This window comes from Entelurus aequoreus, linkage group LG13 (genome assembly GCF_033978785.1).
Source record: "Entelurus aequoreus isolate RoL-2023_Sb linkage group LG13, RoL_Eaeq_v1.1, whole genome shotgun sequence".
In the NCBI taxonomy this organism is placed as follows: domain Eukaryota; kingdom Metazoa; phylum Chordata; class Actinopteri; order Syngnathiformes; family Syngnathidae; genus Entelurus; species Entelurus aequoreus.
The window spans coordinates 36,790,541-36,806,758 of record NC_084743.1 but is presented as its reverse complement, the minus strand read 5'-3'; the positions used below and the strand labels follow the sequence as shown (position 1 = coordinate 36,806,758).

At 39.6% G+C, this 16,218-nt stretch overlaps 1 protein-coding gene across 1 annotated transcript in view; it reads right to left on the bottom strand.

Annotated features, from left to right (window-relative positions):
• Positions 1–2,047: 2,047 nt before the first annotated feature.
• LOC133663368 (inactive dipeptidyl peptidase 10-like) overlaps positions 2,048–16,218 on the bottom strand; it is a 257,121-nt gene continuing 242,950 nt past the window's right edge. Inside the window, exons 22-26 of the mRNA XM_062067789.1 lie at positions 16,105–16,204; positions 13,087–13,145; positions 12,044–12,116; positions 11,719–11,792; positions 2,048–7,980 (exon numbers count right to left, since the gene is read on the bottom strand). Of these exons, the coding sequence (XP_061923773.1) occupies positions 7,843–7,980; positions 11,719–11,792; positions 12,044–12,116; positions 13,087–13,145; positions 16,105–16,204 (444 nt within the window). The 3' untranslated portion in view covers positions 2,048–7,842. The remainder of the gene's footprint in view (positions 7,981–11,718; positions 11,793–12,043; positions 12,117–13,086; positions 13,146–16,104; positions 16,205–16,218) is intronic.

Sequence of the window (16,218 nt, the reverse complement as noted above, 5' to 3'; positions counted from 1 at the left end):
CTGCAGAGGGCCAACAGAAAACAAACGGTGGGCCGAAACTGGCCCCTGGGCCGCACTTTGGACACCACCGTTTTAAGTAATGGACACATTGATCCAGACAAGCAGCAACAATGGTAGAAATCCCAGCATGTAAGCTTCATGTAATTTGTGCTTAAAAATATTTTGTTTTTTTAGGATTGAAATAGTTGACTTTGTGATGTCTTTTGTATTCGTGGTCGTGTTGTTTTTTGTCTGATAGTAACGATCAAAACTCTTTTCATACATCTAGTGTTAAATTTGACCACTAGAGGGCGACAGCCCTAATAGTGATAAGTGACGTACAATGTTTGGTGTGTGAATGATTTGTAAGTTCTATATGTGTAAACATTTGTAGTTTATTGTGTGAATATATTAAAACTAAACCTTCTATTTTAATAAAAATACACAAGACACAATAGGCATTATTCATGTAAAATACACACTGGACATTATACTTTAATGTTTATTTTATGTTTATATTTTCAGTTTTACAAACCTAAATGAAGGAAGAAGTTAAATAAATAAATCTAAAGAAGGAAAATAATTCCAAATAAGGAACATCAATCCTCAACAAAAACTGGAGTTATTTTTTCTTCATACTGTTAACTCACTTCACACCCTAGAAACGAGTAGCGAAGTCAGAATAATGGATTTATTTACAGTGCAGTGTGAAACCTGAAGTCTTTACTTTGCAATTACGTAAACGCAAGCTCAAAGAAATATAACCTGCTGAGGCACTTTCTGACAAAACATCCACATTTCAATATCCCTGAGCCCTTGGGCTCTTGAAACTGCAGTACTCTTCATTATGTACTTGAATAGTCCTGAACTACAGTAACGATAAAGAACTTCAAACCCATGAATGCTCTCAGATGTAAGCTGGTTCACCACAAAAACTAAGTCCCAAAAAGCAAACTAAATAATATCGGTTATAACGTACAGTGTAGTAATGTATTGTAGCATAATAATGTTTTTTGAACGATGTAGTGAAGTATTTTTGGTAATGCAGTGTAGTGTAATGAATGCAGTACAGCAAGGGCACAACTTTTCAACGACAGAGGGCCCTGGGGCCCATTCAAATATTAACACCGAAATAATCATCTTACTCTTGGCTTTAAAGGCCTACTGAAATGAAATTGTTTTATTTAAACGGGGATAGCAGATCTATTCTATGTGTCATACTTGATCATTTCGCGATATTGCCATATTTTTGCTGAAAGGATTTAGTATAAAACAACGACGATAAAGATCGCAACTTTTGGTATCTGATAAAAAAAAGGCTTGCCCCTACCGGAAGTAGCGTGACGTAGTCAATTGAACATATCTGCAAAGTTCCCTGTTGTTTACAATGATGGCCGCCAGAAGTGAAAGAGATTCGGACCGAGAAAGCGACGATTTCCCCATTAATTTGAGCGAGGATGAAAGATTTGTGGATGAGGAAAATGCAAGTGAAGGACTAGTGGGGAGTGGAAGCGATTCAGATAGGGAAGATGCTGATATTCAGCTGGGAATGACTACAACAGTAAATAAACAAAATACATATATATACTCTATTAGCCACAACACAACCAGGTTTATATTTAATATGCCACAAATTAATCCCGCATAAAAACACCTAGGTGTTTGTTATGCTAGCTCCTAGCTCATAGCTCGAGCTAGTTATAGCTCGAACGGGTTATATGGACGGGATCCCGTATATATAACCCGCCAATACAATTCAAACACCTGATCAACACACACACTCACTCAGCCCAAAGAACCGTTCACCTAACCCAAGGTTCATAAAGCTTATATATTTAACCAAAGTTACGTACATGACACGCACGTACGGGCAAGCAATCAAATGTTTGGAAGCGCGCGGGGGTGACCTGATATTCAGCTGGGAATGACTACAACAGTAAATAAACACAAGATATAGATATACTCTATTAGCCACAACACAACCAGGCTTATATTTAATATGCCACAAATTAATCCCTCGAGCTCCTAGCTACTAGCTACTAGCTCGAGCTAGTTATAGCAAGCGATCAAATGTTTGGAAGCGCAGCTACGTACTCACGGTATCGCGTCTGTGTATCCAAATCAAAGTCCTCCTGGTTAGAGTCTCTGTTGTCCGAGTTCTTCGATCTTGACTGCATCTTTTGGGAATGTAAACAATGAAACACCGGCTGTGTTGTGTTGCTGACTTCCCTCGCAAAATATCCGCTTCACACCGACAACTTTCTTCTTTGCTTGCTCAGCTTCTTTCTCCATAATGCAATGAACTAATTGCAACAGATTCACCAACACAGATGTCCAGAACACTGTGGAATGAGATGAAAACAGAGCTATTTCGTATTGGCTTCAATGGGGAAGCCATACCTCTGTTAAACTGGCTACGTCACGCGCATACGTCATCATACTGAGACGTTTTCAAGCGGAAGTGTGGCGGGAAATTTAAAATTGCACTTTATAAGTTAACCCGGCCGTATTGGCATGTGTTGCAATGTTAAGATTTCATCATTGATATATAAACTATCAGACTGCGTGGTCGGTAGTAGTGGGTTTCAGTAGGCCTTTAATCATATTTAATAATTATATCTAACCTACTTGCAGTTAACAACCTCGTCAAATGATAAGAAAACATGTGTTGATCACAAAGATTATTATTTATTTAACACACAATCTTTAGGCTTAGGTCAGCCTGATTAGGAAAATAAGTACTAACCAAATATACTGCATAAAAAGTAAATTATAATACAACTATGTTGTACTAAAATAAATAAACTAAATTAATAACAAATATGTTTTTTAACTAAAATGTCAATAAAATTAAAGTGCAAATGCAGATTCACCACTTTAGCCATCTTTTTTCCGTATAAGAAACTATTCTATGACTTTTGCTCCAGATTTTTGTTTGAGATTGTCATTACTGCCACAAGTGGTGACAAGGTGTATTACATCTGAGTACCACTGCGGCCCATACAGACCACAGCTGAGAATAATATATTTTTTGGCGGCCCTATGGGTGAAAAACACTGCAGTTCAGTGTGGTGTAGTAATGTTGTTTTAGTACAATGTAGTGCAATATTTTTGGTAGTGCAGTACAGTGTAGCATAATGATGATGTGTATGCCATGGAGTGTAGTAATATTGTTTATACAGTACAGTGTATTGTAGAAATATTGTTAATACAGTATAATGTACCGGTAATATATAAGTATATTAAAGTATAGTAAAGTTCAAATTTGAATGACAATAAAAAGGAAGTCTAAGTCTAAGTCTATTATTATTAACTCATTCACTGTTGAATGTCAGTAGCTGGCGAGATCCTCTCCTCTGTCTCTAATAGTTGTTTCTGTGACTCCTCTGGTGGCTGAGGAGTGCAATGCATGAGCGACAACTTCGAATGCAGGTCGGACACTGCTGGTATCTCTGAGCACGACGTCCAGCAGCAGTGCGATCGTACTCCTTGTCGAAGTGCAACATGCCTTCGATGCAGGCGGCTCGCCAGATATCTCTGTTGGCTGTAAGGGTTTCCAGCCCGCTGAAGGGGATGTTGCAACGTTTGAGGGTGGCCTTGACGTGGTCCTTACAGCGTTTCTTCTGGCCTCCCACTCTCAGGCGACCTCTGGCGAGTTGGCCTTACAGAGCTCGGCGAGTCAGATGTTCGGCGGCCATTCTGATGACATGGCCAAGCCAGCGGAGTTGACGACGGAGGAACAAGGATTCAAATGATGTAATCCCTGCTTTTCTTCTGATCTCAACGTAAGTCACCTCATCCCACCAACAGAGGGAGGATCTGCTGGAGTCGTCTGATGTGGAAAGACTCCAGGAGCTTGACGTGTCAGCTGTAGGGAACGCACGCTTAGCAGCCATAGAAGAAGGTGGAAATTACAGCTGCATTGTAGACAGCGATCTCGGTGCTGATTGTGAGGTTCCTGTTGTCAAAGACCCGATCGTTGAGACAACTAAAAGAGGCTGAGGCGAGTTTAATGCGACACTGGATCTCATCAGACAGGTTACAGGAAAACAACAAGTTGGTTCCCAGGTAGGTGAAGCTGCTGATGTTCTTCAACTGCATGCCGCTGATGGTGAAAATTGGCACACTAGGGAGGACTTCAGTCTTCTTGCTGTTGACAACGAGGCCGGCAGGATGATAAGTCTCAGTGATGACATTGAGACTGCGCTGCAGACCACTTGGGCTGTGGCTGAGGAAGGCTACATCACCTGCGTACAGTAGATTGAAAATTATCTCCGGGGAGATATTCATCTTGGCCTGAAGATGCCAGAGGTTGAAGAGACTGCCGTCAAGGCGGTACTGGAGTGTGACACCATCTGCGGGTTAGAGGTCAGGAGGCGAGGCGAGAGTAACTCAAACCAGGAACAGTTAGAAGATGACCGGAGCCAGGACGCAGCCCTGCCTCACACTGACGTCTTCGGTGAAGCTGATTGACTCAGCACCTGCCATGGAGACTTGGGCACACATACCGTTGTGGAACTGCTGCAGGACGACCAGTAAGGTTGTAGGGAAGCCTGCTGCAGATGTTCCACAGCAGGTTTACTGTATTGAAGGCCTTTTTGAGGTAGACAAAGACAAAGTACAGATCCCAGTGTTGCTCACAACACTTCTTTTGCAGGAGACGGGCCACAAAGATCACGCTGGAAGCCACACGAACAGACAATAAACATATGCTAAGGAAGCTTAGCGTGGGAAGGGGGTGCATGAACCCCAGCCTACTGTCACGGCCACGCGCTGAGGAACCTGATAGCACAGGAGAAGACTGCGATGACTGGCTTGGTGGTTGGCTGCAGCGTCCTGCCTGAAAACTCAATCAGTCGAGATGCGCCTTACAGGGGACCGCCCCGCGGGTTTTGTGTGTCCAGGGTTTTCTTTCCCCTTAGACGACTGCACTTCCACTGCTCAAGTGCTCCATCTGCCCAGGCCACACCACATAATCTTCTGTCTGGCACGTCAAAAAGTCGATCAGTCCAAATACTATCTGGAGCCTAAGTGGGTAATCCGCCTTGCCCAAGAGTGTCCTATAGGCTAGTGAAGGGAAGGAGGTGTCTCACTTCTCCTGTTAATAGGGGGGATACCCCCGTACCCTGCCTGTTTAGGCAATACAGTGTTGTGTATTAATATTGTTTATGCAGTACATTGTAGTGTAGTAATATAGTATACATATATTGCATAATATAATGTTTTATTATTGTTATAATTACACAAAATGTGTACAATATGTCAATGTGTGGAACCTTTGTCTCACCGTGTGCCCCCTACTGCATAAATATTTGTGACCCCCACCTATATGTGTTGGACACGCCCTTCTACTTCCCTTGAGAGGTAGGCGTCCATGTGACGGCAGACAAGTATGTTTATTGTTTATGTTGTTTAATTAAGACCTTTATTTCATTTTTCTTCATGTTCTGTATCACTGTATTTTGTGTAGGGCCACGGCATTTGGCAACATTATTGTCTACAACGTGTATTCCTTGTTTATATTGTCAGGTGTTCTATTTTAATTTCACTGTGTTATCGTACATTACGCCGTTTTTTGATTCTCAAATAAAGACAACTTAACTCATTTACACTTAATATGCTTGTTTGCAGTAATAAATATGATTAGAACATTTGATCATTATGTATGTGTTCAGTTACAGTAAGTGTGTGTTCATCCTTAACGTTGCTGCCACCTTGTTTTACACACTATGATATATTTTTCCAAGTATTTATTTTTTTGACAATACCACACTCATATTGTACCATGATTTAACTACTTATGAGAAGAACTGATGTATTTAGAACACAGTGATGTTAATTGTGTACAAATTGAGAACAGTAGGTGAACATATGTGTTAGTAATTGCTATCAAGTGAAAAAGGGGTAGGATTAAATAAGCTTTGCTTCTTCCTACTCCTTTTTGGACATGTAAAGAAAAAATTTAAATATGTAAAATATGTGATGTAGCATACTGATACTGACACTGGGGCGGCGTGGTGAAGTTGGTAGAGTGGCCGTGCCAGCAATCGGAGGGTTGCTGGTTACTGGGGTTCAATCCCCACCTTCTACCATCCTAGTCACGTCCGTTGTGTCCTTGGGCAAGACACTTCACCCTTGCTCCTGATGGCTGCTGGTTAGCACCTTGCATGGCAGCTCCCGCCATCAGTGTGTGAATGAATGGGTGAATGTGGAAATACTGTCAAAGCGCTTTGAGTACCTTGAAGGTAGAAAAGCGCTATACAAGTATGACCCATTTATTTATTTATATATGTTTGAAATAAATTTTAACCAACCAACCAACCATGGCCTTAATATGGTGACGATTCCGTCTCATGGTATCGTTTCAACTCTAGTATACACTACAGTGTATTATATAAATATTAATGTTGTAAGTTGTAATGTGTTAATATTGTTTATGCAGGAGTACAATGTAGTTTGGTAATGTTGTGTTTGTAGTACAGTGTAACATAGTAATATTGTTTATGTTGTACAGTGTAGTGTAGCAGTGTTGTGTAAACAGTACAGTCTAGTGTATTAATGTTGTTCATGCAGTACAGTGTATTATATAAATATTTATGATGTGAATTGCAGTTTATTACTGTTGTGTAGGCTACAATGTATTATATAACAATGTATGTAGTACAGTGTAGTGTCGAAATGTTGCGTATGCAATATAGTGTGTTATATAAATCTTGTTTATGCAGTAAAGAAGTGGCTCTGAAACTTTTTTCACCAAATACCACTTCAGAAAACACTTGGGTCTCTAAGTACCATCATAATGTCCAACATTAAAATACAGTAATGTAGTACGCCTAGATATTCATTATAAACAAAGCAGAGGTTGAATTTAACAAGTATAGTTCATATTTTTGGACACTGTAACATTATACACACAGTTTGAACAGTAACACTGTATATAAATATTGGAAATCAAGCGATTCTTTGGTGTACCACTCGATGGAGTCCGCGTACCACTAAAGTTTGTGAATCATTGGTAAAGTGTATTAATATTGTTAATGCAGTACAGTGTAGTATAGTACTGCAATACATTTTACATCAAAGAGACCATACGCCTCTTCCACAAAGAAATGGCACAGCATAAGAGGGCAGTTACTTCAGGCGCCAGTCAGCAATTGATTTGCATATGAAAAAGAAGAAACATTCCAAGATGTCCAAGTTTTGGAAAATGATTGCTGGTTTAAAAAAAAGCATCTTTGATCAAGAAGTCAAACTAGAAGTTTATGTCATCAGCTATCATCGCCATCTAACAGAGTCCTGACATCTCTTTCCCAAAGATTGTCTCATTCCACTGACGAGTTGTTTTGCCACCAGGCAGAATAGAGATTAATTGTTATGCAGGACAGTTGTTCCCCATCCACTGTGGAACACAACAACGAAAATAACAACCCTAATGCGACCACTCCAAGAACACATAGAGGAAATCCTCACTTCAAATTTAGAAGCGAAGAAATGTCTTGGATGAAAGGTTAAAGGTCTTCAACAAACTAGAGTTGAGTTGCGTCCATTCAGGATTTGAATGATGACGTATGAATGAGAATGTACATATATTTCATATACTGTGCAGAAGATGTGAGCAAAGTGTCTTCCACAAGAGAGACAAGTGTTATCTGTGGATTCCCAGCATGCACTTGGATGATGTGGATGATCAGTCATCCCGCAAACGATGGCGACGGTATTCAGTGTGCTTTGCTGTAAAGGTTATTTCCTGCCTCAGTAAAAAGTGTCACCTTCATCTCCGATGTCCAGAAGTTGTCTTTTTTAACAAACATGTGTCCTTTCCACCATGTGTTGGTCCAAAATAGATCTACTTAAAGCCTGATCTTACACTTCCTCTTCCTCTTCGTCATCAGTCGGTGGCAGGAGCGACTCCTTCAGGCAGTCCCTGTAGAAGTGGTTGAGCGCGGCATACAGGTGCTGCTGGCTCTGATCCGACAGGAAGTGACCTTCGTCTGGGTAGAGCTGGTAGGAAGAAGCACAAATAGAATTGTGGTTCAAAACGCTTGCAGTCCAAAATAATAAATTATTAGACAAATAGAAAATGTATCATTCAAACAGAGGTGGGTAGAGTATCCAGAAATTGTACTCAAGTAAGAGTACTGTTACTTTAGAGATGTATTACTCCAGTAAAAGTAAGGAGTAGTCACCCAATTATTTACTTTAGTAAAAGTAAAAAGTATGTTGTGAAAAAACTACTCAAGTACTGAGTAACTGAAGAGTAACCTGTTCATTTAAGGATGACGGCAACAAGTAATGCACAAAAACATAAAAATAGCAATGAGCAAATTCAGAGCCAGGAATATCTCTTAAGCAACTAAAACAATAATATATATTAAATAATAATACATTAGCATAAAAAAATTAAGGCAAATTGAGCCACAATAATTTAACAGCACCATAGGCTCAGTAGGCAGAGATTACAAAGGAAAATAACAAGTTAGCCTTTACGCAAACCATAAACTGATAGGTGTGGGCTGCACGGTGCACCTGGGAACACACTGTGCACTTCTGATTGGTGTTTCTATGCATGCGTGAGGGTGTGTGCGACCGTGCGTGTGAGTGTGTGTGTCTCTGTCTGTCTATAAGGCTGCAGTGCGTTAATAAATGTCCCCACACGATGTACATTTGACAGTGATTCATAGCAGGGAAGCTAACATCAGCCTACGGTGACAGCCAAAATATCTACTAACGTTACTTACCACGATGTGCTTCCTCAAATTTGACGTTGAGTTCATGTAAGCTAACGCTTGTTAATCATGTGACCGCCTGGCTCTGTTTGATTGGTGAAACTGAGTCAAACGTCACCAGTGACTGTATGTGATTGGTGAAACGCAGGCATGCGATAGATCCTACTTTGAAGGTCTGTCTGACAAACCAAAACAAAAAAAGCGTGCATTAACAGATCGATAAAAATCAGTAGCGAGTAGCGAGCTGAATGTAGATAAATGGAGCGGAGCAAAAGTAGCGTTTCTTCTCTATAAATATACTCAAGAAAAAGTAAAAGTATGTTGCATTAAAACTACTCTTAGAAGTACAATTTATCCCAAAAGTTACTCAAGTAGATGTAACGGAGTAAATGTAGTGCGTTACTACCCACCTCTGCATTCAAAATACTTAGAATGTACAAGTGTGTCAAACAACAGTGTTGGCATGAAATATAGTACCCAAGTTCCTAGATTTAGCTCAATGATAACTACTTTTATAAAAGAACAATAGTATGTACAACAATATATTAAACCAAACCAAATAGAAGCACTGTTAAGCCCAGTTAGGACACGTGCCTACTTTAAGTGTTCCTCGTGCAGGGATGGGAAAAAGGTGGGAGCGGGGCTAGGGGGTTGTATCCATTGCTACAGAGCACTATTGGAGTTCAGCAGCCCACTGTCTGAAGGGGAGGGATGAAATAGTAGTTGTTCAGAGTGGTGAAATCTTTGGTACTGCAGAGCCCTCTTTCTGGGTCTGCCGATGAAGATGTCTGTGGTTTTGGGAAGGCTTCTCCTCACGAGCAGCTTTCACCACCCTCAGCAGTGCATTCATCTCTTTATCTTTGCAGCTGCTGTGCCACACCATTATGCTGTGCTCAGGTTGCTCTCCAACGCATATCTGTAAAAAAATCGTAAGCACGCCACAGCTTCCTGAGGTAGTAGAGACGCTGGTGTGCCTTCTTGAGCAGACAGGCAGTGTTGTGAATCAAGTTGAGGTCCCTGGATAGATGCTGGAGACAACTTCCACAGCTGCTCCTCCAATGCGCAAGAGAGAAGGGTGGTGTCTGACCTTCCTGAAAACCACTACCATTTCCTTGGTCTTATTTTACATTGATGCAAAGGTTGTTGCTTTTGCACCAATCCACCGGATGTTCAATCGCCTCTCAGTACTCAGACTAATTGTTGTCTCTGATGTGTCTGACTACTGCTGGGTTGTCTACAAACTTCACAATAGGATGGGTGTTTAGCTGTACAGTCATAGGTCAGTAGTGTGAAGAGGAGGGAGATCAACACACAATCCTGGGGGGAGCCAGTGCTGTATTGTGGATCATGACAGGCAGTGGTCTGTTCGACAGGACGTCCAGGACCCAGTTTCCTAGTGACACACTCAGCCTTAACGTGCCAAGCTTTTTCACCAGGGTTTTTGGGATGATGGTGTTGAAGGCGTAGGTGAAGTCCACACAGAGGGCACAGGACAGAGGGCACAGGACTCATCACTATACCACTGGTTTAGGTTTCCTGGAGACAGCAGGACATTGAAGGCAGATCTGATGGTAAAGCTCACCATGAAGGCCTCCATCTCCCACAGCTCTTTTGCCAATAAGGTCCACTTTAGGATTGAGGTAGCTTGGGCTATAAAGGAATCACTTAAATCCAGTAGCATCAACACCAGACTGACTTTGACACACGTGTACTCTTCTTACAGACTGGAAATGGAAATATCTAAAATCCCCTTACCCAATACTGCTGCGGCACCTCGGAATGCCGAGCCACTTCTTTGCATAAAAACTTACCAGTCTATTTAGCTTCAGCCTGCCAGGAAGCAGCGTTCAATAAATTAAACAATATTTGTAAAACCTTAACATTAGCTATAGCTGAACAAAGGGATGGACGACAGTGCAAGAAAGACAGCACATTTCTGTCTAAGCTCTTTAGGTCGCTGGCTAATTTTTTGCTAAGGTAAGCTATCTGCTTTATATTCTGAAGATAGGCTGCACACCAATGACCTTGGGGCCCTTACAGGCTTCTTAGAGATTGTTAGAATAGGTTCCTCTGTGGTCTACGGCCTGATCTTGTTAAGTTGGTTCCAGGTTGCCTTATCATGCCTATTTTTTTCTCCTCTGGAACAGAGTTGTTGATGTGGAGTCTCTGTTGATGTCTCTTTGGGCATCCTTTATTCCCTGTTTTTGTTTTCAGGTCTTGGGTGACACTAACCTTTGTCCAGCCACATACAAGCTGTCTCCCGGCTTTGCAGTTGCAAGTTTAATTAGAGCATGTTGCGTGCCACAGCCATGAAGAAAGAAAAAAAGAACAGTTACAAGCCTCCCCACGGCTATGGCGCAGCAACTGGTAGAACAAACCCCGAAGATCCACCCCGAAACATCCATTTGGAAGATAGTCAACGAACCAAAGAGACAAAACACAATCGACCGTGAAGCTAACTTGCAAAGTAGCCATGTAGTGTGCACCTACTGAAGCAGCAACCAGCACACAATATCCAAAAGGTTGAAGAAGACACCACAGAAAGTTTGTTCTCCCAAGGAATTAACGACCAGCATTCAGTGGCACTTCTCGTGCGAGCCCCCCGCATCATGAAAGACTAGTTTGGTCACAGTGAGGGTGAACTGTTGCTGTAAGTACGCAGGCAAACATGCAACAACCAAGGTGAAACCAACATCTCTGCAATTACCCTCTGAGGTAAATGCTGTACAATATTATATTTGTTCATAAAACTACTGTTAATAAGTGTGTTTTCATGTTACATTTTAAAATGGTGTTGTTTTGGGGGCCCAGCCCAGTTCAAATTGATTTCATTTCATTTTTCGCTCCTCAGCAACCAAGTAACCTGTAATGCTTTTTGGTGTATGCCGTTGCAGCGCTACTCATAAGTCATCCAGCATCCAGTTGAAATGAAGGTTTGTGTACATAATTCAACTAATTTTTCATTTGCATTCATGTTTTTTAATAAGGTGGGTGTTGTTTCTGTGAGACTCGCCTGCATTGAGTAGTTTGCGCCAACTTTCACCAGATTCTTGACAAGCTCAGCTGTGTGTTGGAAGTGGATGTTAGCTGCAGACACAAAAAGTTACAGTTCATTTTCTGGTCAAAATGAGCCGAAATACATCAACCGGTTTGTATGCACGTCACAACAGAGAATGTTTTTTTCTAAAAATCATCAATTTAGATAAGCCACTTCCATTTTATTCTCTGATTAAACCAATTTGCCTCATTACCTCCCAGGATTGTTTGCTTCTTTGTACTCAGCAGCGAAGCACGACAGATTCAGCATATTCATTTCCGGACAATTTATTTTCACTTACCATCTGCTGTGCCGTGCACCAGCATCAACGTCTGCTCTCGTAGCGCATGAACATTTTGCAGCACACTGGAGAACTGCAACGGTAAAGACGAAAAGTCACATACGAGCAAAATGTTCTTTATGCACAAAATAAACACTTCACTCATCCTGCATTTGCAATATACATTTTGTATCGTTACTAGCGTGATGAGATGGATATTGTTCAGGTCTCTCTATATTTTCTTATTATATTACCTATTATATGTTATTTTGTTATATTGTTATCTATGTACCTTAATTGGGGTTAAAGATTTAAAGGTACATCTTCTAAATGTTATTTTTTATAAATGTAGTATCACAAAGGTAAACAATGTAAATGTTATAATAAATAATATTACAAATGTGTTGTTATAAGCTTTAATATTGGTTGACATTATAAATTATATTATAACGGTTATTATTATAAATGTTTTTATTATAAATATTATCATAAATGTTGTTTTTTGGCTGCATCATTAACAGTTTTATAAAGGTTGGTATTACACTTGATATTATTGTTGTTTTACTTATAGCATTTCCAACCTTTTAAAACTTTAAAACTAAATTTTAAACCTGGTTTATTATTATAAAAGTTTGTATTATGTGAAAGTTATTATTCCGAAGGTTATTTTTATACATTGTATTGTTATACATGTAATCATTACAAAAGTTAACATTGTAAATAATAATATAAATGTAGTTATTACATAAAGGTTATTATTAGAAACTGTATTATTATGAATATAATTATTACAAATGTTAACATTATAAATAGTATTATTAGTGTTATTACTGTATCAAAATTATTATCAAAAAAGTTATTATTAGAAACGTTTTTGTTATACATGTAATTATTACAAAGCTTAACATACATATCATAAAGGTATTTATTATATAAAGGGTATTATTATAATATTATTATAAATGTTATAGTTATAAATGCTATTATCATAAAAGTTATTATCTTAAAAGTTATTTTAAAAGTTATTGTTATACATGTTATTATTAATGTTATTGTATGCCCACCTGGTATCTGCTGTCATCCAGTGGAGGCATGCCAAGATACCGCTCAGAGAAGGCGGATGCTATTCAAATGACAAACGATACATTTTTTATTACAATGGTTAAACGTTGTAAACAAAAAGTACATTGAGTATTGTTGGAGTAAATAAGTTCCAACTGTGCCGAGAATACTGTAATACAGTATGAGCAGTATTGCAGTAATGATGTTTATTCAAAGTGTAGCTTTTCGGTCTTCATCCCAGCAAACTTCTCAACTGGTTACCTCCTGTTTTCTGGCTTGTCTTTCCTGTCTGTTGTGTTTGCAGGACCCTTTGTGTGGTGACTGGGGGGTGGAACACCGCGGAAATTAAGCAATCAGGAATGCACACTATATATATTTTTCAAAAAGTTAGCGAAACACATAACTTCCTGATTCTCAAGATCGATAGAATAACCCATCCATTTCACATGTTTTTCAAATGTAAATTTAAGTGTAAAATGTGCACACCTTTCTTTGTGACTGGCAGCTTCCTTAATAGTAGGCGTATTCTTAGGCTTTCAAAACACTGTTGTAGTGATGTTAGGGTTTTAGGTGGCTGATAAGGTTAGATGTGTCAATACGTAAGGTTGTTTCCCCTCCTAGCTGAATGTTTGCAGAACATTTGGTGCAAATAGCCCACAAAGGGCCTGATAAAATAAACTTGATAGCACACGCAAAGCTGATCTACTAAGCTTGTGCGCAGAGTTTTGTGTGTCTTACGTGAGCAAAAAAGTGAGCATTTCTGTCTTTGTGAATATGCAGAAAATATACCGATCATCAGAATGCCCACAATACTGAGAGGAAAGGATGGGACTGTGTGATTTATCAACAGTAAGACTGTTTTGCGGCTGCTGTTTTGCATCTATATTAAGTACAGATGGGAATCGCAGCTGTGAGAAAGGAGGCGATCGTGCTGCAGCTCCATCCTACGTATTATTGTCAACATAAACGTATTGGCAAAAATAAACATATTAGACATAATGTCTATTCAGCTGCATCATTTTAGAATTTTAATAGCTGCTGGATGACATAAGGGTTGATTAAAACAATTGTGATTGATAGATTTTGGTGCACACTGCTGTTTTTTTTAATGGCATTTGTTTTTTAATTTAGGTAATATATTATTAGATTATGTCTCCTATATGAAAAATCGTCTTGCAATAAACATTGTCTAGCATTTGAATCATTACGGAAATGTGCTGCAGTTTTGTGATGGTCTGCAGAGCGTGCTAAAAACAGTTTCTGTTGTCTAGATTGCAGAAAAGGTGTTACAGATAATAGATGTGTGCTGCTTGTTCAACATTGCAAAAATCCACAGGTTGGAGAGTGTAATAACATGAATGTGGAGGGAAATGTGTTTCCATAGGCACATAATGCCGGTAGTACACGCATTCAAATAATGTATCCTGCAGCACTTTTGCGCTTGTTATTATTTACGCACACATTCTTCGTAGATTAAAGTTAAAAGTTAAAGTTAAAGTACCAATGATTGTCACACACACTAGGTGTGGTGAAATGTGTCCTCCGCATTTGACCCATCTCCTTGTTCCACCCCCTGGGAGGTGAGGGGAGCAGTGGGCAGCAGCGGTGCTGCACCCGGGAATCATTTTTGGTGATATAACCCCCAATTCCAACCCTTGATGCTGGGTGCCAAGCAGGGAGGTAATGGGTCCCATTTTTATAGTCTTTGGTATGACTTGCCCGGGGTTTGAACTCACAACCTACCGATCTCAGGGCGGACACTCTAATCACTAGGCCACTGAGTATCACATACAACACGCCTACTAACAAGACATACAGTAGTTATAGTTTTCACCTGCTGTTTAGTGTGTGGTATTGGGATCTTAGTAGATTAGGCCCAAAATGTCTTCTTCTGATACAGTGAAGAAGCACCACACGATTGACGCCATGTTTGCCTACAATGAACTAAGGTGACGTTTACAACAAGGCACAGAGGAGAAGAGGAACATTTGCTCAGCTTATCCCACCTACATCACAACTCGGGTAAACCCGCCATATTGGCTCTATATTCATCAGTCTGATATGGACAATTAACATCATTCATAAACCCTTCATCCGCACTAGGAAGATGCCTGATTATTCCTCATGCTAGGAATTCCACAATCCTTCATTCTTGCTCGTAGTGTTTTTTCAAGTCCACTTGTTTTCTACCTGTTTTATGAGTAGGTTTTGGTTATTACTTTTTACCTTTGTTTTCTTCCTGTCTTCCTGGACTGCCTTGTTGCTTTGTTCCTGGTAAGTATTGTTTTCCGGGCCTTAGTGTATTCTCTTTTGGACACACTGAGCCTGATCTACTAATGGTCTGAGTGTACTAAAACATGTGCAAACTAGATATCACACTCAAAGCTGATCTACTAAACTTGTGCACAGGATTGCGTCTGTTACGTGAGCAGAATAAGGACCGCAATTGATGCCACTGTTTTCCGTCTTTATTTAGCACATCTGAAAAGTATGTGCAAACTGGCACAGTTACACATATAAAAAAAAAGGTGATCGCGCAGCAAAGGCAGATGAAAATAAATAATGATAATCCTCCATTTGTGTGTCAACATATTTGGACTGTCAGAAATAAAAAATTATATACATTTTGTCTGTTCAGCAAAATCATTTTGGCAAAACCATCTTTACTTACCTATTAGTACCTGTTTTTGTGTATTTGGAATCTGCACAAGTCCTTAAAAATTTTAATCAAAGAAAAGCTGTTTAGGGCATGATATCTGTGTCTTTGTAGATCAGGCCCTCTGACTTTTTAATAATTTTGTATATTTTCTTTGCAGCTTTGTCTGTTGCTTTTATTTGCACTTATTTCTATGAATTTTGTAACTTGCTGTAGACTTTTGTAGTTTAGTAGTTTGTACATATTTAAAATACAGTGTGTTGTTAAACATTTCCTAAGTTTGTGTTGCGTTCTAAAAACTAAAAGTTCACATTTCTGTGATTTCAGACACTGAACTCTGTTTTTGGAAAGATTTTATACTCACCATACAGTTTCCAGTCTGTGACGGGTGACATTGCACATGCGCATTTGAATAGACTATCTGTCGACTTGAGCATCATTAATACAATGTAGGCTCCATAACCCTGTAGGCAGAAAC